The sequence below is a fragment of the Myodes glareolus genome, chromosome 5, assembly GCF_982192425.1.
Source record: "Myodes glareolus chromosome 5, mMyoGla1.1, whole genome shotgun sequence".
NCBI classification, from domain to species: Eukaryota; Metazoa; Chordata; class Mammalia; order Rodentia; family Cricetidae; genus Myodes; species Myodes glareolus.
The window spans coordinates 51,515,404-51,536,730 of NC_142030.1; the positions used below are offsets into that span (position 1 = coordinate 51,515,404).

Consider the following 21,327-nt stretch of genomic DNA (forward strand, 5'->3'; position numbering starts at 1 on the left):
AAAAATATTAAGAAAATGTTCAGAAGTTTAGGATAGTGTGCAGCCAAAAGACAGAGTCTCCTAACAGCAGTGCTGACTCAATCACCCCACTTGGAGAGCTCCTAGGGGTTCTTCAGAATCACGTGGGATTCTCCCAGGAGTTTCCTTGCCAGTGCAAGCACAGATCCATACTATGAAGTCCAAATCAATCAATCAATCAATCAATCAATCTCTGGAAGCGAAAAGGTTAGCCTGACTGAGTATTTTTAATGCACTTGCTTGTTATATCCATGGATTGTTACATAGTAATGTCTGTTGACAGGATGCTGTCCCAAGAGGACCTGAGCAGGGTACACCAGGGAGTATAGGTATGATACTTGTCTACAAAACTTATCAGTTTCCAAAATACACCTGCTCCAAAAGCTTTATGCATGTACTTAGAGACATGAGTAATTGTTTGTGTGTGTATCCTTGTGCAATACCTAATCTTTCCAGGCTTACACAAGTGGATATTATATATGCACTGTCTGGCAACTGTATTTATGAACCGATTTAGCCTTTTCCCTTAAGACTTTGACTTAATCTCCTATCGTTTTACTTTTCATTAACATGACTTTTCACTAGTAAGACTGACTGTTGACTATCATGCCAAACTTGTTTGCATCTTAAAGACTTTGTATTTGCTGTTTCCTTTGTCTGGAACTTTCTTCCACAGACTTCCTCGGGGTCTGTCTCCTCATTTCTTCAGACTCATGCCTCTACAAACAGACGTTTATCCAAATGTCACCTCCTTTGAGAGGCCCTCTCTGATTGCCCTGTCTCCTTGATCACTGGACTGTTATGCCACAGACTGTATTTGACTGTTGATTGATGTGGGTGGGCCTAGCTCACTGTGAGCAGTGCCACCCCAGGGCAGGCAGGACTGGGCCACATGAGAGAGGGAGTTAAGCAAGTCGGGAAACAACCCAGGAAGTTATCCTTGCTCTAGCTTCTTCCTCCAGGCTCTTTCTTGAGCTTCCCTCCAAGATGGGAAGAACCTGTAACCTGGAGGCTAAAATAAATCCATTTGTTTGTGGTGTTTATCACAGCAATAGGCAGGCACACCAGGACAGTCCTCTACTAAAGAAATACAGCTTTTTAATTTTTGGGAAATGTTTTGAATGGATTTTAATCTTCCTGAATGATGGAACGCCTTTAACGCGGCAGTGAGCCTGGACCTTGTGTCTGGATGGATCCTGTCTTGAGGGAGAGTGATGAGGAGGCACAGCTTTTCTCTGAGCCACCCCGGTGAGAGCGCAGCGTGGACACTGAGCTTAGTTTTATGCACCTTATGCTCTAGGTAACCGGGAGATGATTGCAGAAGATGGCACCAAGGAGGATTAAGTGTGATTATTTATGAGGCATAGTTAAAAAGAGACAGCGTCCGTATGTTCTCTAACTATAGGGAATATACTGATCTCTTCAATGTCTGATGAGTAGATCTACCCGAGGAATCTATTTAACATGTGAAAACAAAAGAATAAATAGGACAAAGTGACAGAACAAGAGAGCGTGGAAAATTTGGACAATATTTAGTATGTCATAAGATGGTTCTTGCTCTTTTTAGCAACTGTATTTTCCCTGACAGCCAGAAAATCTCCAGGATTACAAGCCGGGATTTGTGAAGGAGACTGGAGCATTTCAGGACTGCTGAATTTCCCAGTCTCTGTATAGTTTGGATGATAAAAACAAAACATTGCTTTCCTTGGGTTAATATAGTTTCATTTTGGATGTATTTTTCTCAAATAAATGCCCTCAGAATGCTTGTCTGACTGTCTAGTTTATGACCTGTAACATATGGCTAAAATGAATTATGCAGAGGGCTGAACTCTTTGACTGCCAATGACTGCTTAGTTTTGAGACTTTCCACAGTGAAGATTTCTTTGTGGGTCCCGTGAGCTTGAAGAGGATGCTCTTGGGACTCCATTATGTGATCTTCAGGCTCCCTACAGGGGAGGATGATCCTGTATTTCTTTTAGTGGAAGGTTACAGGGAGGTCGTCTGGATGCCTTTGCTTCCTGACTTCGCTTAATACTCTGGGACTCTTCTAGTTCTTCATTGTGTGCGTCCTGTGGTTATAGCATGGCTATGGTGGCATGCTCCTTTCTTGACTCCCATCGAGGAGGAAGTTCGACAGAAAGTGCTTGCTTCTCAGAGTTTGCATAGCAGGAGACAAGGGAAGAGCAGAATGACAAACAGTGGCTACAGTTTTAAGCAAAGCTATTTGCTCTGAAGAAACACTGTGGAAGTATGACTTACAGAACTCTTTTACAAGAAATGCCCTCTAGGTCTACACATTACCTCGATCTTTGCCTCTCTTCCCTTGCCCTGAAGCTCTTGTGTTTCTTTAAGATCATGAGATAAACAATGAGATAAACAACAACAAAAAAAAAATGAGCATGTCTTCAGCAGTATGTTCTTTAAGTCTCCTTTCCACATCTCTTGATCTTTCCTCTATGTACCCTACTCACCAGGACTTCTCTTAAAGTCCTCAGGAGTTCCTATTTCCCAGAGTTACTGTTTGGTTTACATGCCTTAATGAAGATTGTTAAAGAGGATAGTCTATTTTAATTGTTCACATGGTAGAGGGTACGAGGGTAAAGCAGTAAGCAGCTTGGACTGCACATGACCAGGTGTGTGTGTGCATGAGTCACCTCCCACCCTGCCACACACACACACACACACACACCTTGGCACATATTGACCTCATTTTGGAACTATTCTTATTCTATTGGTCTCCATGACACAGCAGTGGCGGATCTTTCAGTGCTGTGTCCTCTTATTTCCAATGGCATGACTTTACTTTCTAACTTTCTGTGTTCCCAGAGGTCTGACAGCTCAGAACATAAATACCCCCTAAAGCATCCCCTACTGAGGGACGGGAATTAGTGCTTCAGTAACCTAGGTCTTCTACTTACCTGTTGGGACAAATCAATTCAGTATAGTTTTCTAAAGATTCCGCAGGAGGATTGACTACAGCTGCCACCGCAAGTGAAATGATGGATGGTCCACTTGGTGGGGGGTGGGGAGCGTGTCTTCTCTTCCCTGTTTCACTTTCCTATTCTTTTTCTGGTATTTCCTGTAAGTACTGTGTGATAAACAACTCTCTGTGGAATATGTACTTCAGGACATGCTTCTGGAAAACCCTGAAGGAATTATTCAGTCAGTTTGTAGATTAGATTGTAACCTTCCAGTTGATTGTCTTGGTGCTTAGAAGTCTTGAATCTTGGCAGAAGGCGTGCGGTGGTGGTGCACGCCTTTAATCCCAGCACTTGGGAGGCAGAGGCAGGCAGAGCTCTGTGAGTTTGAGGCCAGCCTGGTCTACAAGAGCTAGTTCCAGGACAGGCCCCAAAGCTACAGAGAAACCCTGTCTCAACTCCCCCACACACACACCAAAAAAAAAGAAGTTTTGGATCAAAGACCAGATCCAAAGTCCAAGCTCCAAGACCATGTCTTGGTGTTCTTGCTGTTCTTTATATTGCTAAAGGTGGCAGTTCACCTTTAACCCAGAAACATTCACAGCCGAATGCTTATATTCATATAGCTATGTTAATAAGCTGTTTGCCAGTGCTATAACAATCAGAGCACACAATGTCATATCTTAAATGTATTCATATTCATCTTTAAGTAGAAAATGTAATGACTACAGGCTGATACTTCCTTGGGAGGGGTTTAAGTGTTATGATTCCCAGCTTCCTATGGCCCAGGGATTTTATTCCACATTTAGTTTGGCACTCTGCTACATAGTAGACACAGGTGGTGACATCTCTCATGCTGATCAGCTAGAGCAAAGCTGGGACTGGGGAGCCAACCCTATGCTGCTCATAGAAGCTAAAAAGAATTGTTGTGTTATAGAAAATAACCTTAAGCCGACAGAAGCCTGTGTGAGGAAGCCCGGAGGGGGTTTTAATCCCTATGCACAGGATTAGTTCTGCGTACACATCGACCTGCATTCTTGCTGTTTTAACTGCTATTCTTTCTATGTTTCACCTTCATTCATAGTTTGCCTAGGGTCTCAGTGTTAATAGTCGTATTTGACAAGCATCCTGTGTGACATTCTCCCAAAGTAGTTTCCAAGGACATCAGTATTTCTTACCAGGATGCTTTACAGCACACCTTGATACTCTGCATGGGGTTCAAACTTCTGAAAGGGTGAGCAGTCGGAGACTTGTACCACCTCCTGCTGAAAGTCAAGAAAGAACGGCAAGGGGAAGGGTCCTGTGCCGCAGAAGACAGCGACATATCATTACTGCTCGTTGTTTAGAAACATTAAAGAAGACTAGCAAATATCTTTCTTTTCTCGTACTCAGATCTGGGAGAGAATGGAAGAAAGAGGAAGGGGCATTTCTCTCTCTCTCTCTCTCTCTCTCTCTCTCTCTCCCTCTCTTCTTTCTTTTCTTTTCTTTCTTTCTTTCTTTCTTTCTTTCTTTCTTTCTTTCTTTCTTTCTTTCTTTCTTTCTTTTTTAGTTTTTTTGAGACAGGATTTCTTTCTTTGTAGTTTTGGAGTCTGTCCTGGAACTATCTTTTGTAGACCAGGCTGGCCTCGAACTCACAGAGATCCGCCTGCCTCTGCCTGCCTCCCAAGTGCTGGGATTAAAGGTATGCGCCACCACTGCCTTGCAGAAGGGGCATTTCTAAGAAGAAAGAAAGAAGATTCTACTCCCTGCTAAGGAGCTGCATGATCATGTATCAACCATATAGTCGCTCCACAATTTGCAACTGCATTCATTGGGAAATTAAGTTGTTTCTCTCATCCATTATTAGACCCGGAATGTGTTTAGGTTTGGAATCGGCTAAGTCAACGATTTCTCCGCCGTTCATGCAGCATCTGGTAAAGAATACACCGAGGAAATGATTGAATAAAAATGAAAAAGAGCAGGCATAAAAGACCCGTGGTGATCAGAGATGAGTTGAATGGATATGAGCGAGAGATAGAGAGAAGAGAAGGTCATCTCTAGATATCACTCAATTATTCAAAACTTATTTACTATGTTTGACTCGTTTCGCTCCCCTAGGTGTAAGAAATACGGCAGCCAAATAAAAATCTACTTCTTCAAGAATCCTGGTGGAACAGTAAGACAATAAAAGGCACCAATAAGTAACGTGCAGTGTTCGCTGGTGAGAGCCTAGTTGAAAATAATGCACAGGCGGAGGATTAAGGCGGGGGAAAGGCATGGGAAGGTTGTGCTGTGATTTTTGACAGGATGCCAGGGGAGGACAAAGGGAGCCGTATGCTGGATCAAGTAGGGCTTTGGGGGTCTTGGGAATGTGTTCTGCGAGAAATACAAAGGTCCTAAGGAAACAAGAAGGAGCCAAGGTGGGGGAGAGGAGACGCAGCATCGTTAGATCAGCTCCGAAAGGAAGGAAAGCAAACGTACAGGGCAGGCTTTCATTTCAAGAGAACATAATCGTGCTTCCTTTTCTCCTTTGGAAAAAGCCAAATATTGTGTGATTTATGACAAAAATCCCCTTTCAAAAGGGAGTGTCACCTTAGACAATCTACTCCAAGACTTGGTGTCACTGCCCTTTGGCTTCCGATTGGCAGGGCGTAAGCTCGTGCTTCTCACCGATTGGTCCCCGCGCCTGTCACCTATTGGATCCCGCCCCTGCCGCGAGGCGCTGTGGGGATTGTAGTCCGTCCCGTTTGGCCCAGCAGCGGGACCGTTCCCCCTTCAGCTCCCCGGTCCACCCCAGTGGGCAACCACTCAGGCGGCGCTCCCGCCCTCTGCCTTTCATTCCAGCCACCAAGATCTTGGAAGGTAGGGGCCCGGGAAGCGAGCCCAAGTGGAAGAGAACGTGGGGCGCGGGCTGGGTTCCCACGCGCGTACCCCTGCGGCCGGCGGGGCGGGGCCAGGCCAGCACCTGCAAGACCCTCGGGGTAAACTGAGGCACGGGGTCGCGCCAGCGGGTCCTCGAGGTGTAGTTGGTTAATAGTTCGTCAGTTCCGTAGACAAGTGTCAGGGACCTCTGATTCAAACAGGTCTGGGTTAAACAGATAACCTAGCTCCAGAGTCCCCAAAGATCTGAACCGGTGCCAGGGCAGCAGCAGAGCCGGGCACACCGAGCACAATGTTTCCGGAAAGAATTTGCCTTTGATAAGTGTGAAAGCAAAATAAAGAAAAGCCGACAAACTCCCATCCGTTCCCTGTGGCGTGAGAACGCGTCACTCGTCGGACCTTAACACCTCCGTGCGTTTCAATTTGGGTTTCACACGCGGGGACCTGGAAGCTGTAAACGTAGGTAGAAGGAAGGAGGCGGGTTTGCCTCTGCCCTGGTACTCTGGACCACCGGCCCAGCGGTCCTCACGTGGATAAAAAAAATCAGCTTCCTGCTCTAGTGGCCCAGAGAAGCTGCCTAGAGCTGTACTCGACCTTGAGGCCAGGCTCGCGAAAGTTTGTCAGTGGAAAAGGGCTTATTTTTGGTCGCTCAGAATTGTGCTGAAAATACCCGGTGGTTGTTTCGGGCATAACTAGGGCGAGGCCTGGACTGCCAGGTGCAGCCCAGCTCAAACCTGTGCTTAAACGGATTGCAACTGAAAGCTCCATTTTTTTTTTTTTTCCCTGACTCCCTTTTATGACCCAAGACCTGGGCTGCGGAGGCTTCTGGGACTTGCAGTCCTTCTCCGTGCACTCTGCTGGCCTGGTACTTCAGCTCCCAATGTGCCATTTGACCTGGAGAAATGTCTTCTGGGAGTTGAAGTCTCACTCTCGGGAATCCCAGGAGGTAGTCCTGTCCTGTAGAACTACGACTCCCACATGCCCTCCCTTCTTGGCAGCCTTCTTTGTCCATCTGCTTAATTAAGATGGGGCTAAAGGTAAAGGTTTAGAGAAGACACCCCAATCTCTTTTTCTCCCCCTCTGATTGCATATGCTATGCAAAGTATTAGGTATGAAGTTTTTGTTAATGCATGCTTACACGGTCTTCAAATAATTCTGTATCTCCCATAATACAAAGCTTGAGAAGATGGCTGAGATGGCTGTCATGGTTTCATAGCTGCAGCAAAATTGTGCTATAGATTCATTTATAATTTAAATTCTTTTAGAGCGATATGGTAGAGATTTTTTTTTTTTGATAATAGAAGTACTGGGTTTGTAGAGCCTTCTGTTTGCTAGTTTGTTTCTTCCTAGCAAAAGAACCTACCTCACAGAATGCATTCTGAGACTCTGGCCTGCTGGACTATAGAATACAAAACCTTTCAATTGCACAATGACACTTCTGAAATTAGACACTAAATGCTAGTGTTGCAAAACCTTTTGAGCTTTTTCAAGTCCAGGGCAAGGAGTTCAGAACAATTGCTGGCAGTCGAGGTTTCAAAAATGGTAGCTATGTATAGCTTGAGCGCACCTTTATTTCAGTGATGAGGAAGCTGTGGTCCCCGAGGCAGAGCAGTTTGCCTGGGGTCACGTTGTTGGTTTAAGAGAGAGACGAAACTACTCCCCAGAATCTTACTTGCAAAAGCAATAAGCTAGAAGGCACAGTGGATGTGTAGCTATCTGGATAATGTTATCCTCCTCTGTTCCCAAGATTTTTTCTCATGGCTAAAGTTGCCCGATTTCATTAATTCAACAAATGTTTCCTGAGAAACATTTTAAACATATAAAGATATGTTCATCTCTCCAGGTGCAAGGGCTGTTTAAATGACAGGTGCCCTGTGTGCTAGAGCTGGAAGTTCGTAGGAATCATCTCTATCATTTCCATTCTGTAGAGAAGTGGGCCAACAGTCTCCCTCTCGTGTCTTGGGCCAAAAAGAGGGTTTCCTGAGGCTTCACAGGGCCGAATCGTCAGAGGCCTGCCTGCTTGCCTCCTCTTGATGTCCCTACTCCACATCCCTCCTGCAAATATCTGATGGCGTGTGTTAGGGATGCTTCCGTGTTCTCATCTTAATTTATATGTACAAGCAGCTTCGGTATGTTCCATTTCTGTTAGTTTTGACTTGGTTCCCAAGGTTCCTCTGTTCCTCCGAAGAGGAGAGAATGCATTTTTGGTGCTGTGTTTACCCTCACAGATATCACAGATGCTCTGTATGAGATGAAATATTGGAAATGTACACAAACTGTGTGTGTTTCCCAGAACTTCGGTTCGAGAAGACACACGGGCCCTTCAGTTATGTATTCACAGATATGTGAGCAAGCACCTCTCACCTTTTCCCATGTGAGAGATGATTTCTGGATAATTAGATAATGACATCACAGCCTTGAACATCACTGACTCAACACTCAGAGCAAGTTGCTATGCACAAAGGTCTCCCCAGCCACCTGCATGATCTCCACGTGGTAGGCTGGTCATACACCACCCCACAGGTCTGACCACAAGAAGACAGAGAGCAGGTCTGTGGATTTGCATACATTAGCGCCCCTGAGTGCCGCTCCCCCGGCATTTTCCCATCTTGCTTGTCTCTTCTAAGGTAGAAATGCAGCTTTGAAAGATAAGATGTAGGTTATGTTACTTTCAACGTGAACATGGCAGAGAGACATCTCAGCCTCTGAGGTCATCTTCCAAAGGGCTTTATGTGGCCATGTCCATGTCTTTGACTTCTCAGATGAAACGGCATCTAGATAAAGGCAACACATCTCAGTCACGTGGCGTCCTGGGATTTAAATCCCAGATCTTTCTCTGAAGCTTCTGTGAGGCTTGTGTCATCTCTGCATTTTTGCCTAATGGGGTGAGGATAAGAAGAGAGTTTCAAACTCTGAGCATGCTCCCAGGCTCCCAGGAGCCTGCAGTAAATAGATAAATACAACGTCTTAGTTTGTCATTGTCTATGTAAACTTGATATGTGAAAGCAAAATAATTTTTTATTTGTCCTCTTAAAGGAGGAAGGGCTGGCCATCATATGTAAAGTACAAAATTTTTATTGCTCTTGAAAACCCGTCTTGTCATTCCAGTGGTATTCTTCCGGGCAGGGAGAGGGTAAAGACTGAATGTGAGAATTTCCTGCTGAGAAGCCTGACCCATGGCTCCATGCAGATATTAAATTTAGACTGAGGAGCAGCTGGTTTGTGTCAGTGAGGCCTTTTGTCTACCTGTGAAAAGGAGGAAAACCTGTGCCAGGATCCTCAGGGTTCAGCAGAGGCAACCGTCCTCCAGCTGGTGCGTAATTCGGGGGCAGCAGCTGGTGGCTTGTTTCTAAAGTTGATGGTGCTGATAAAGACATCATTATCTGTGACTCCGTGATAGAGAAGGAGGACCAGAGATGAGGATCACGGGCAAACGAAGAAGGAAGGGCTAAGTGGACAAAGGAAAGGTAGCGGTCTCTAGGATCCTAAACACTGAACACACGCAGAAAGTGTGCTCCTGGGTCCTCTAGGCCCTCCGCGACTTACCAGTTGTAGAGAGCTTTGAATGTATACATAGGAAGGTACTCATGGTGGTGAGTGGTGGTATATTCTAGAGGGAAGGAAGAAAGAAATTGCCGGGATTTGGGGACTGGAATGGAGGTCTGGGTACCCAAGCATGATGTCCACTGAATGCAGAAGCTGACAAGGCGAGGATGCACAGACAGCTGTGCTGCTTCGTTCCTGTCACCTGGACACAGCAGTGTTAGCCAGGAAGAGGAAACCTTAGCTGGGGACTTGCCTCCATCAGATTCGCTTGTGGCTGGTCTGTGGGGGGCATTTTCTTGATTAATGATTGACATGAGAGACCCAGCCCGCTGTGGGCGGTACCAACCCTGGGCATGTGATCCTCTGTTATAGGAAGAAAGCTGAACAAGCCACCAGAAGCAGGCCAGTAAGCATAATCCCCCTACAGACGGCCTCAGTTCCTGCCCTCACCTGAAGGACTGGAAGCCTTAGGAGAAAATCAATGCCTTCCTCTCCGTGTTGCTCATCACTGCAATAGAAAGAAAACAAGGACAATAATGTTCTACACCGCCCAGCCTCTGCGAGAGTCATGAAATTTATTCCAAGGGAATTTGGGAAATCACCTACCCGTCTCAAGTGAGGAAATGAAATGTTTGCATAGTTTTAAAAGTATAGATCTAATGGGTAAGGTAAATCAGTGACAGGCAGTAGTTAATGTAGAAAAAAAATATCTACAAATGTGCTTGCTGCCTCCACCTGACAGTTTCATATATGATGAATTTTTGGTAATTTCTACCCCCGTTATAATCTTCCTCCCAGTAAGTCTTTCTCCTACTGTGTGTGTGTGTGTGTGTGTGTGTGTGTGTGTGTGTGTGAGAGAGAGAGAGAGAGAGAGAGAGAGAGAGAGACGTCATTGTGTTTAATTATGGCTAGTTGCATGAGTGTGAATGAAGGGTACTTATTAAAGCATTGGCAGCTTATCCGTGGCTTTACCATTGAGGAGACTGACACCTCACCCCATATCAAACATTAATTTCCAAAAGTTGTCCAAGGAGAGGTGAGGTCTTATGAACCCCTCACGTGTTCCTGCAGACATGCTGCTGATGGGCCCAATCTTGTAATCTTATGTCAGTCTTGTGGAGGTAATCCCATGAGTTCATTAGTGTAACAGCCATGTTTTATTGAGCTGACATCTTCCTGGAGCGCTCATTCATCCCATGATCCCCTCTGCTGCCATGTTCCTTGAGCCTCGAAGGGCTGATATACATAGATCTGTGTTTTTTGGACATTGGCATGTGCCGGTGTCCTTCGATTTGGTAGATAAACATAAAGCAGAAAACTAGTCTGTCTAATAGACTCTTGCTACTGCTTCATGACCTGTACTCCGAGTAGGAAGTATTCAGGCAGTTCTTAGGTTCTTGGTGAGAGCTGGGATGAGAGTAGGCGAGAGAGTGGACCCTGTCTCAGCCACTGTTCTATTGCTGTGACAAAGCACTGTGAGCAAGACAGCTGGTAAAAGAAAGCACTCGATTGAGCTTACAGTCTCATAGGCTTGGGGTCCACAATAGCAGAGCAAAGGCAGAAGGACCAGCTAAGAGCTCACATCTTGGTCTGCAGTCAAGAGGCAGAAAAAGAAGACTGGGATTGAAAACCTCGAAGCCCACTCGCAGGGGCACATCTCCTCCAACAAGTCACACCTCCTAATCCTTCCCAGGTTCACCAACTGGGGACCAAGTATCCCAGCACAGGTTCTTATGGAGGTCATTCTCATTTACCTTATCACAGACCGAAAGAACAAAGGACTTTGGTTCTTAATCTTGGTCCCACCCTCTGGGTGACTCAGGGTAAAGTATTCCAGTTTCTCTCAGCCTCAGTTTCCATATGACCCATAGAAAATGTTTAACCAGTAGCTGTCTTCAGTAATGGTAACTTTTCATTTTGTTATTATTATTCACAGTAATTAAAAAAAAACAAGCTGCCAGGGGGCGGTGGCACATGCATTTAATCCCAGCACACTCAGGAGGCAGAGACAGGCGGATCTCTGTGAGTTCGAGGCCAGCCTGAAATACAAGAGCTAGTTGCAAGACAGCTATATCTATTACATATTACACAGAGAAACCCTGTCTCAAAAAACCAAACCAACCAAACAAACAAACAAAAACCAATCAATCAACCAAACGAACAAACAAAACAAAACAAAAGCCCCATAAGCCAAGCACAGTGGTAGCCAAGCACAGTGGTAGCCAAGCACAGTGATAGCCAAGCACAGTGGTAGCCAAGCACAGTGGTAGCCAAGCACTGGTAGTCTCAGTCCTCAACAGGTAGGGGCAGGAGGATCATGAATTCAAAGCCAGCCTGGGTCATACAGTGACTTGTAAGTTTACCAAGTAAGACACTCACAAAGAGTCAACTAACCAAGAATAAATAAATAAAATCACAACTTGGTGCATTTTATTTCATGTTTCCTTGCTTATCATAAATTGAACATTGGATGGAATATTATCTTTAACCTTATTGTTTTAGCTCCCCTGGCACAAACCATGTCTAGAGGTTCTCCAACAATTTGTATCGATTTAAATATTACTGGTACAGCAAAATTGAAATATCTTTCCTTCATTCATCCTAGACTCATGGCCAAGGGAGCCCCCCTACTTCCCCATTCCCCTAAACAAAAGACTGGTGAACAACTTTCAAAAAGTTACAAATTTGTGTACTGTAAGTTTTACATTAACTGGGGTCCTTATGAGGTAACAATGAGTTGCAGACCGTAATCCCGTGTACTTTTATTCCAGGGTTGATGAAGTAGATTGAGTCATGGTTAATAGGGCCATATAAAACCAGTGTGATGTTGTTGACTGCGGTTTTCTGTCCTGCTGGGTCCCACAATCATTAAGTCCCAAAGAAATCACACAGAGGTCTACATTAGTTATAAACTGATTGGCCCATTAGCTCAGGCTTCTTATTAACTCTTATAACTTATATAGCCCATTAGTCTAGTATATGTTAGCCATGTGGCTCAGTACAAGATGTGCGAGGCAGTCACATCTTGCTTCTTCTGTGACAGGACAGGACTGCGTCCTCTTCCCAGAATTCTCCTGTTCTCTTTGACCTGCCTCTACTTCCTGTCTGGTTGTCCTGCCTATACTTCCTGCCTGGCTACTGGCCAATCAGCATTTATTTAAAACATAATTAATAGAATACAAACAATTGTCCTCACCATTATGTGATGTCAGTACCCTGAAGGAAACAGAGGGCCTGTTAGATAGAATTCTTCATCATGATCCCTTTCTTCAGAGATAAGGATGTGTCCTTCCTCAGATAGAGGGAGGTTATTTCTCATGAGGGTTTTATGACCTGTTCCATGAGAAGGTTGAAAATCCTGCCTAAATTTTATAACCTGCTTCAGGAGAGAAGGAGAGAAGTTGACAATAAAACCTTGTTTCTCATATTTGTGCATCCCACCATGGGCAGAGAGGGATTTCAGACTGTAGTGGAGCCTCTTTGGTTTCCATGGGAAAACCCAAGGTCCTTAACATACCATGTTCAAGTCAAAGCTCCGTTATTAAGAAGGGACTTTGAGGCTTTGAAATGGAAATCTCTTTCTCCTTTCTATAATATTAATCTGTTTGGATTGCTTTCCAATATGTGGTTTTCAGGGCTGTCTAGTTACCCTTAGATTCCCCCATCCCCACCTGGGACTGGCTGTTCTCATGCAGATGGATCCAGTCAGATTGGCAAAGGGGGCAGGGTTGGTATTTTCTTTTGAAAGTTTCTCAAGTGATTACCATGTCATAGTTATGGAGAAAGATACACGGAAAGTAGCATTTGAAGCCTTGGGGTGAAAGACATGAGAAGTCTCGTCCAAAGTTCTGGAATTAGTGAGTAAGTAGAGGTGGTGGTACCCTGGGCTATGTCCTCATTTCACGCTCTGCTATGCCTCCTCCCCGCCCCTCTTTGTATCTCTAGCCTTGCTTATCCCAGTCATGATTCTCCCACTGGGAACTTTCAGGTTGGGGTTCTCTTCCTGGTATTGAGTTTGCTTCATTCTAAATAACTGGCAACAAGAAGCAACCAACTCATGGCAACTATGTTTAGAAGAAATTTTCAGAAGCCATGGGAGGGTTGCACAGAGGTCTAAAGGATCATTCCGAGAAAGTACCAGCCGCTCTTACTAGTGAATACTTCTTTCTAGTGCAGCTGTCCGAAATGCATGGCTTCCTCAGAGCCGCCTCTCCGAAAGTTTGGTTCCTTTCCTTAAATAATTACTCCCATTTTCCATTGGCAGATTAATTAAGATAATTTGATTAGATGCCTTTTATTTTCTGAATTATCTATATGAAGAGGAAGAAAATTTCTCCCCTCTTAGGTCTTGCTTCTAGGGCCCTAAAATTAGGCGTACAAAGGGGGAGATTGCGAAGGGGAAGCTGTTTATGAGGTATGCATGTGGAAGACTTTAGAGAAGGAACACTGGGAAGAGGAGGTAGGCTGGGGCTTGCATGCCCTGTGCAGATAGAACAGAGGGAGAGGTGACTTGCTTAAGGAGGAGAGATGGGTGGTAGGGCGAGTTAGGAGGAGGTGCCTACAGAAATGGATGGGAAATGAAGGCTTGCTGTGCACATAGTCATGCTCCTTTTGGTCGGGAGAGGGGCACACCCTTACAAACACGTCTCTATCACAAAGAGAATGTACACCCTGCTTTCAGCTAGCTGGGGAGGTGTTGAAAGAACCCTCCCTCCCTGGGCTGCTGATTAACTACCATCACATAGGTAGCAACTCTTCTAAGGTGGTGTGTTTGGGGCAGACAGGTTCTGATCACTGCCAGAACTCTCTTTTTAAAAGCCTTTTTCCCCCATAGAAAATGCACAAGCTTATGTTTGAATATTTATATTTAAAACCTTCTCAAGCGGCTCGAAGCATTCCCGGCCTGAATGTATATTAGCCAACACCATGTTATTCGGCAGCATTTCTGGAGTCTCTACTCAGTGGGAGGCTATTTCACAATGTGGTAGCTTTGTTTTCCTGGTGTGTTGACACCATAGAGAGGAAGAGAAAATGCGGGAAGAAGAAGATTGTTGCCATTGGGCTTAGCAGTGAAACATTGCATACGTAAGAGTCGTGACATTTTTAGAGTTTTGGCCTGTGTTTCCTTTTAACGATGAATTAAGTATGAATAAGAGAAGTCTGAGGCAGTGCTAAGAAAGTTCACAGAAGGTACGGTTGACTGTTCTGGAAAGTAAAGACAGGAAAGGTCTTTTGTGTGTTTGTTAGCAATCCCCCCTCCCCCCTCTTTCAGGTTTGCCTATTTCTATTAGCAATCAGAATCCTATTAAAATTCAATGTATTTCGCAGTTTCTCAGACTCACAGTTACTAGAGTTAAACCCATCATAGATAATGTTGAGGTGTCAGTACTCCCCATGAGGTTTAATGCATGCGTATTTTAGTTAGAGGAGATTACAGCCTGTAGTCATTTAATCAGTGAAGTTTGTGGTATGTGGTAAGAACAAAATTTTCATTTTCTGCAAGGCTTGAAGTCTCTTTCCCATGTCTTTCAGTTCTGGAAAAAAAATCCACCAAAATAAAGCAACAATAAAACTTTGGCTTTGTCCTCAGATTCTGCATGACCCAAAGGATATTTTCCCCCTTGTATCGGGAGCTGTGTAAGCCATGGCAGCAGGATTTTATAGACAGAAGCAAAGCCCTTGGGACAGGTACAGGGAAGAGGTGGGACCTGCTAAAATAAAGGCTATGTCAACCCTGGAGCACTGGCAATTCCAGTTCACCTTCCCAGGGATGAGCCCGCAGCGAGGAGGTGGTGGGAGGACACAGAGGACAGAAGGGTGAAGGAGACAAAAAAAGGAGAGGTGTGTGCATGGGTATGAACAGCAGCAGTAGAGAGATTGAGCGGAGCAGGAAGGAACGTGCTTCGCTCCTTCCGTGTCATACGAAAGAGGTCTCCTCTCACTGAGCTGGGCTCACTCTCTGGATGGTCTGATTTAACAGGTACTCACTGGCACATTTAATTATGGGGAGACGTGGTAGAGAAATGAGTGGTTATCTTCTAGGAGAGTGGAAGATAAAGTGCGCCTCTGGTTTGGATGTGACAGATTTTTCCCAAAGGACCCTGTGCTATGGGACTGGTTACCAACCAATGAGCTTCAGGGAAGGGCGGTGCTTGAGGACTCTGACCTAATCAATGGTCTTATCTCTTGATAGACTCTTCCTTAGGTAACAGTACTAGGAAGCACTGGTAACTTTAGGAGGTGGGGCCTAGCTGGAGGGGCAGGACACATGGGAGGTGTGCCTTTTAAGGAAGGGCCTATCTGGCCCCTAGCTCCCCCCTCTCTCTGTCTTTGCTTGCTGGTTGCTGCCATATGACCAGCCTCCTCTGCTCACACACTCCTGTGAGGGCTCCTGCCTCACCAGAGGCTCCGAACTGCTGAGCCAAGTACTCTACTAAGTCTCCAAAACTGCAAGTCAATTTACAAATTTCTGTTGTTAAAATAGTTTCTCTCAGGTGCTAGTAACAGTGTCTTAAATCTGACTGCCAGAGAGAGATACCAAGCCCTTCTGAATCACCTAGGATCTTGGTCATTTAAGTTGTATCCCACATGCAAACTGTTGCTTAGAAAGCAGTCCACATAGGTTAAAATATGCAAAAAAACGTGGCAACTATGATCAGGCTAACTTCAAATTCTAACCATATTATAAAACATACCAGATATAACGTATTTTAAGGTTTTCAGATTTACCATCAAATTTAGAGTCTCAGTTTTTATTAGCTGAAATATATCCACTTGAGCATAATATCCAAATAATTAATAGATTGAAGGTGTTCCAGCTTGAGTTATGAACCTACCACTTAGAACTATTCCTGTCCCCAGAGTCAGGCATGCTGGGATGGGCCAGGCTGGGGGCACACTCCCAGCTCTGAGACGAGAGGTTGGCTCAAAAGAAGTAGGAAAGGACTGCCTTGTGTGCACAGCTTGTGTGTCTGAATACAGAGGCAGTCTGATTACATGGAGATGGGGACACTTTGAGCAGAGGGTTAATGATACGGGAGACATAAGACTACTGTATCTTGACATCCTAGTTGCGAAGTTCTGGCTTAGGGGGTAAAAGAAAGGCCAGGCAGCTTTATTTGCCAATGGCCACAGATAAATCTGCAGCTGAGGCCCCCTCTTGGCTCTGTGGAGCAGGGATAAAGCTTCCTCCAAGCTTAGGCTTCCTTTGGCCTCCTGAACTTCCAGGAGGCAGGAGGCCAAGGTTTCCCTGGCCGAGAGGAATTGGCTGGGCTTGGCTTCCTAGTGCAGATGGAACAGCTGGGCCCAACTCCTGTGGGTCAAGGGCTGGCTGGAGCCAAATGCATGGGTCCCAGGGAGGCCAGAAGCATCTGCGTTTTCAGCAAACTCCTCCATGGTTTTGCTCATGATGAAGTCCGTGGTCCTCACTTGAAATAACAAAGTTTTAGTCTGTATAATCTGTATGAGTTTATCATTCTGTTTTAATGTTATGAGGAAAAATTGTTTATAATTCACAAATCTAATATATCTGGCTAGCTATTAATCTCTCTCTGTGTGCATGTGTATGTGTGTGTGTGTGTGTGTATATATATATATACATATTCAAGGACTATTGAGCAAGTTGTTTCAATTTGTAGGTATTCTCAATAAGATGGATGGAATGGTATACTCTTTATTTAGTAGGTCTGAATTTGGTGGTAATTGTGGTTCAAACCTAAAATGTCTCCCAGCCTTATATTTTGAATGCCTGTTTATTAGTTGGTTGCACTAGTTTGGGAAGGTGTGGAGCCTGCAGGAAGAAGGATATTGCTGATAGGTATCTTGCCCCTGGCTCTGGCATCATTCTTTGCTTCCTGCCTGCTGGGATGTAAATGGCCTTCAGCACACAGTTTGCTCCTGTGACCTGAGATGCCCAGCTAAGCCTTTCCTATCACAATGCTCTGAAACCATGGGCCAGAGTGAGTCTTCCTCCCTTATGTTGTTTGCCAGGCCTTTTCTTAGATATGCAAAAATAACTAATAAAACATGAATTTTCACAACACCCTTTGTATAGTAAGCACCTGATAAATGTAATTATTAAAATATTTTACATGTTTACTCTTTTGAGCTCAAGTATCCAGATATATTAAGCCCAAACATGGGTCTTACTAATAATCACCAGCTGCATGAGTCTGAACTGGTTACTTGGTTCAGGCTCCATTTCCTCATCCTTAAAATGTAGATTTTAATGGGAACTCCTTAAGAATGTTGTGTAACTTCTGTGTGTGAGATACTGTGCTAGGTATGGATGGAGCGGTCAGATAGAGAGTTGTGGCAGAACCGGGAAATAAACACTCAGAAAATGTGATTAAAAGCCCTCAAGTCCAAGAAGGACAGGTGCACAGTACTGCGATGAAAGGGGGTTTGGGTATTCTCTTTAGATAAAACAGCTGGGGATATGGGGATGTTGAGCAGAGACTCACATAAAGGATGCAATGGAGCCAGCCATGTGAACAGCTTGTAGAATGGTGTTCTTAGCAGGAGAACAGCCTTACCAGTTGTTAAGGTGGAAAGAACTTGCCATGCTTAAAGGTGACATCTGTGGTTAGTAGAGACTGTCGGGGTTGACTAGATAGACTGGATAAGGTTGCCCATAAGCCCAGGCTCCCTAGGGCCTGAGAAGGAAGCATCGAGTTTGGGTAATGGTACCCGGACTTCAGTGCTGGAGCTGGAGCTGAATTCTTGATGTCTGGGTCTTCTTCATCTGCCACATCTTCTCCTAGACTCCTTCTTCTTCCTTGTTGCTAGGACATCAGTTTTGTTTCTAGCCGAGGGTATATACCACCTCCCATCTCCACAGACTGCTGTTCTGTGAACACACTAGTAAACGTTAAGCTCCATATGTACAACCAGGACGCTTTCACTTCCTCCACCTGCCTCGGCTCAGTGTCTGCTCCGCCTGTTTCTGCTCCCGATGGGGCAGCACATGTATGTCACTCCTGTTTGGTTTCTCTTCCGTATGGCTGCAGCAATCATGAAAAGAGCCTTGCGGGAGGGATGCAGTCGAAGGGGAAACGCAGGATGGAGGGAAGAGCTCAGGATCTGCTGACAGAAGGAGGAAGATGTTGTTTTCATCATGGCCCTAAGACACACTGGGAAAAGAGCTTCACAGCTCCACGTCCTTATTTGAACATTAAGAAAACTGCTTCTAAGGTGAATGAGTGACTCAATGGTGTCATGGATGGAGTCAGTAGCATCATATTGACCTCTCTCTATTCTGAGCTAGGTCCTTGTATTTTACTTCCTAAGCTTCTAGACTAGACTTAAACGAACAAACCAACAGCAACAAAACAAAAAAACTCAAGCAAGCAAGCAAGTAACCAACCAACCAACCAAACAAACAAACAAACAAACAAAAACCCCCAAACCCACAAGCAAAAACCAGCCTTTATTTTACCTATAATGTCTTACCAAGAACCTTTATCTGCTCCAGAATGCAAGTGCTATAAGATGGCAAAAGTAGTGCCTGCTCCCCCGTGACCATCTCTTCACCGTGGTCCCTAACTTCAGTTCACTGTTGAACTTTATACCACCCCAGTTTATGTCTGTGCTGTCTGTCTGTGTGGCTGTGAATTATTTCTCTGGTCAATTGATTTTTACCTGCACGGTGCATAGGGGTAAGGAGTCGTTCCTGCCATTTCTCTGAACTTGCACAGTCCTGCTCCCTTCCCGTGTCAGGGGTCAGAACTGGCTAATGATATGAGTACTGTCTGTCTTCGCTCTCTAGCTCCTTGAGGGTCACCACTGCTGTTCCGTTTATCCTCTGTCTCCATGCATAGACAAAAAGACGCCTCGCTCTTACCATCAAGGTCTGAAAGTCAGGCTTGTCTGTTCTGACGATTGTTGATCCTGGCAGATGGATTCTTTATGCTGAGCAGATAACAGGAATTTTCAATGCTGGCCTGACGATGTGGGACTCTTAAGACATGTCTCTGCCACCGTGCTCTAAAGATTGACTTCTGACTTTGTTTCTCATTTACTGTGCTGTTTTGAGCAAAGTACTCAGCCTCTCTGAGCTGTGCAATAATTTTGTAAACTGAGATGATAACACCACTAAGCTTAGGTGTCGTGAGTACCAAGGGAATGGATGTAAGTCAGACCACAGGAAGTGCCTGACACAGCACTCAGCAAATTCTGCCTGATATGGAATGTTGATTATTAAACCTGTCTGCCTAGAGTTGCTGGTTAATAGTTACATGCCTGTCAGTCTTCACATTGAAAATCATAGGTCAGCTGTGCTCCTAGCACAGTGTTAGTTGGTAAAATTTCACATTCCCTTTATCGTCCAATAAATAAAGAGACCATCAGTGCTGGGCATGTAGAATTTACTGGAAATGTCAATGAACACCACCTAGGATTCAGCATAAAAAATAAATGCTGGTTGATGCAACAGACAGGAATATAAATCAGAAAATAAACACATCTGCAGTACTGTAATATTTAAATGCCTTCTCATAAACACTTAAGATTCTCATTAGTCCAGCACCAGAAAAATGATAAATATTAATATTTGTCATCAAAGAGAAAGCTTAGAAATCAAAGCAGAGTAAACAACTGTTATCTTTCAAGGATTACATAATGCTGGATGCATTTTTAATTCAGCTCTCTCAGACCGCTATTAAAAAAAATTCTCTATGATGCAAGCTATTTTTATCTACTACATAAGTAAGAAAGATGTGCCTTTCATTTAAAAATTCAGGTGTTATGCTGATTCAAATAATGTCTGCAGGAGCTGTGTATATTGTGTCTGTCTAAGAAAGAGACCCTGGAACTGAGCCAACACTTCTACCTTGGTCTTGGATCTGTGGCAGGAGAAGGGCACTGGAGCTGGGATCCAGACGGATCACCACCTAAGTTCTTGGTGCTGCTTGTCTTGGCTGCGAATCCTCTGCATTCTGGCCAGCTCTGAAGGTGCCTGGAAACACATCTCACAGTCTCAGGGGACAGGGAGCACACACTGCAGTCCCCACTGGCCTGTGGCCAGACCTGTCTTTGCTTTCCTAGTGACCAAGGACACAAACTCACAGCGGGCGAGCATTACTCTGCCACCAAAGAGCAGAGTCATTGGGAGGCCTTGGGGGCCAACTCTGGCTCTCGCTGGGCACGCATGTCTTCCCTTGGTTGGGCCTCACTTTCCATTTTAGTGAAGCCAGGATTTGGAACAGATCATCCTGAAATCCCGTCACTCTCCAACATGCAGGGACATGGGTAGAGAAGTTCTGGGCTTGAATGAGCTCTTTCCTCATGGTCTGCAGAAGGGTAAGACAGCTGACTTTGGGCTAGGTAGATCTGTGTCTTTGGTACCCCACATGAGCCCTTAGCTGCCTTACCACACGAGGAGAGAGCAAGGGTGTTGTAGACAAGGGAAAATGTTTCTGGGAAGCATTGTAGCATCAAGTGCTGAATTGGGCAGAGCATAGGATTTATTGATAATGCAGTGATGTTGTAATTGCTGTTATATGATAAAACATTAATATAGATTATTATATGTCATGTATGCAGCAGCATGTTGTTGCAGACGACTTTTGTATTTTGATAGCACTTTTGTGTCTCTTCATATGTCAATTTCCTCATCTGAAAATTATAGTAGGACACACTGCCTCACTGGTTAGTCTGAGGATTACATAAGAAAGCATATGAAACCACATAGGGTGCTTCCTGGATTGCAGCAGGCACTAAATACGTGTTAGCAATCATTTGGGGGGTCATTTTTATTATTAATCAAGATACTTTAAATATGAAGGAACTGGAAAAAAACAAGACTTATGGTCCAAAATATTTGTCCTAAAGGTCTCATTTATTTTGTGTTCTGTGGAATAAATGTGTCAAAACAGCACTGGGGAATCAAGACCCAGCGTTAACTCTTAAGCAGAATGTTGAGGCCTTCATACAGTCTAAAGTTCCAGGCCCTCTGTCTGTCTTCACATAAGCATAAACAATGAATTAG

At 44.6% G+C, this 21,327-nt stretch overlaps 1 protein-coding gene across 1 annotated transcript in view; it reads left to right on the forward strand.

Annotated features, from left to right (window-relative positions):
• Positions 1–21,327, forward strand: part of LOC146894901 (uncharacterized) — a 230,704-nt gene that overhangs the window by 24,063 nt on the left and 185,314 nt on the right. The window contains exons 3-4 of the mRNA XM_087906642.1: positions 5,034–5,091; positions 5,564–5,777. Coding sequence (XP_087762768.1) covers positions 5,034–5,091; positions 5,564–5,777 — 272 coding nt within the window. The remainder of the gene's footprint in view (positions 1–5,033; positions 5,092–5,563; positions 5,778–21,327) is intronic.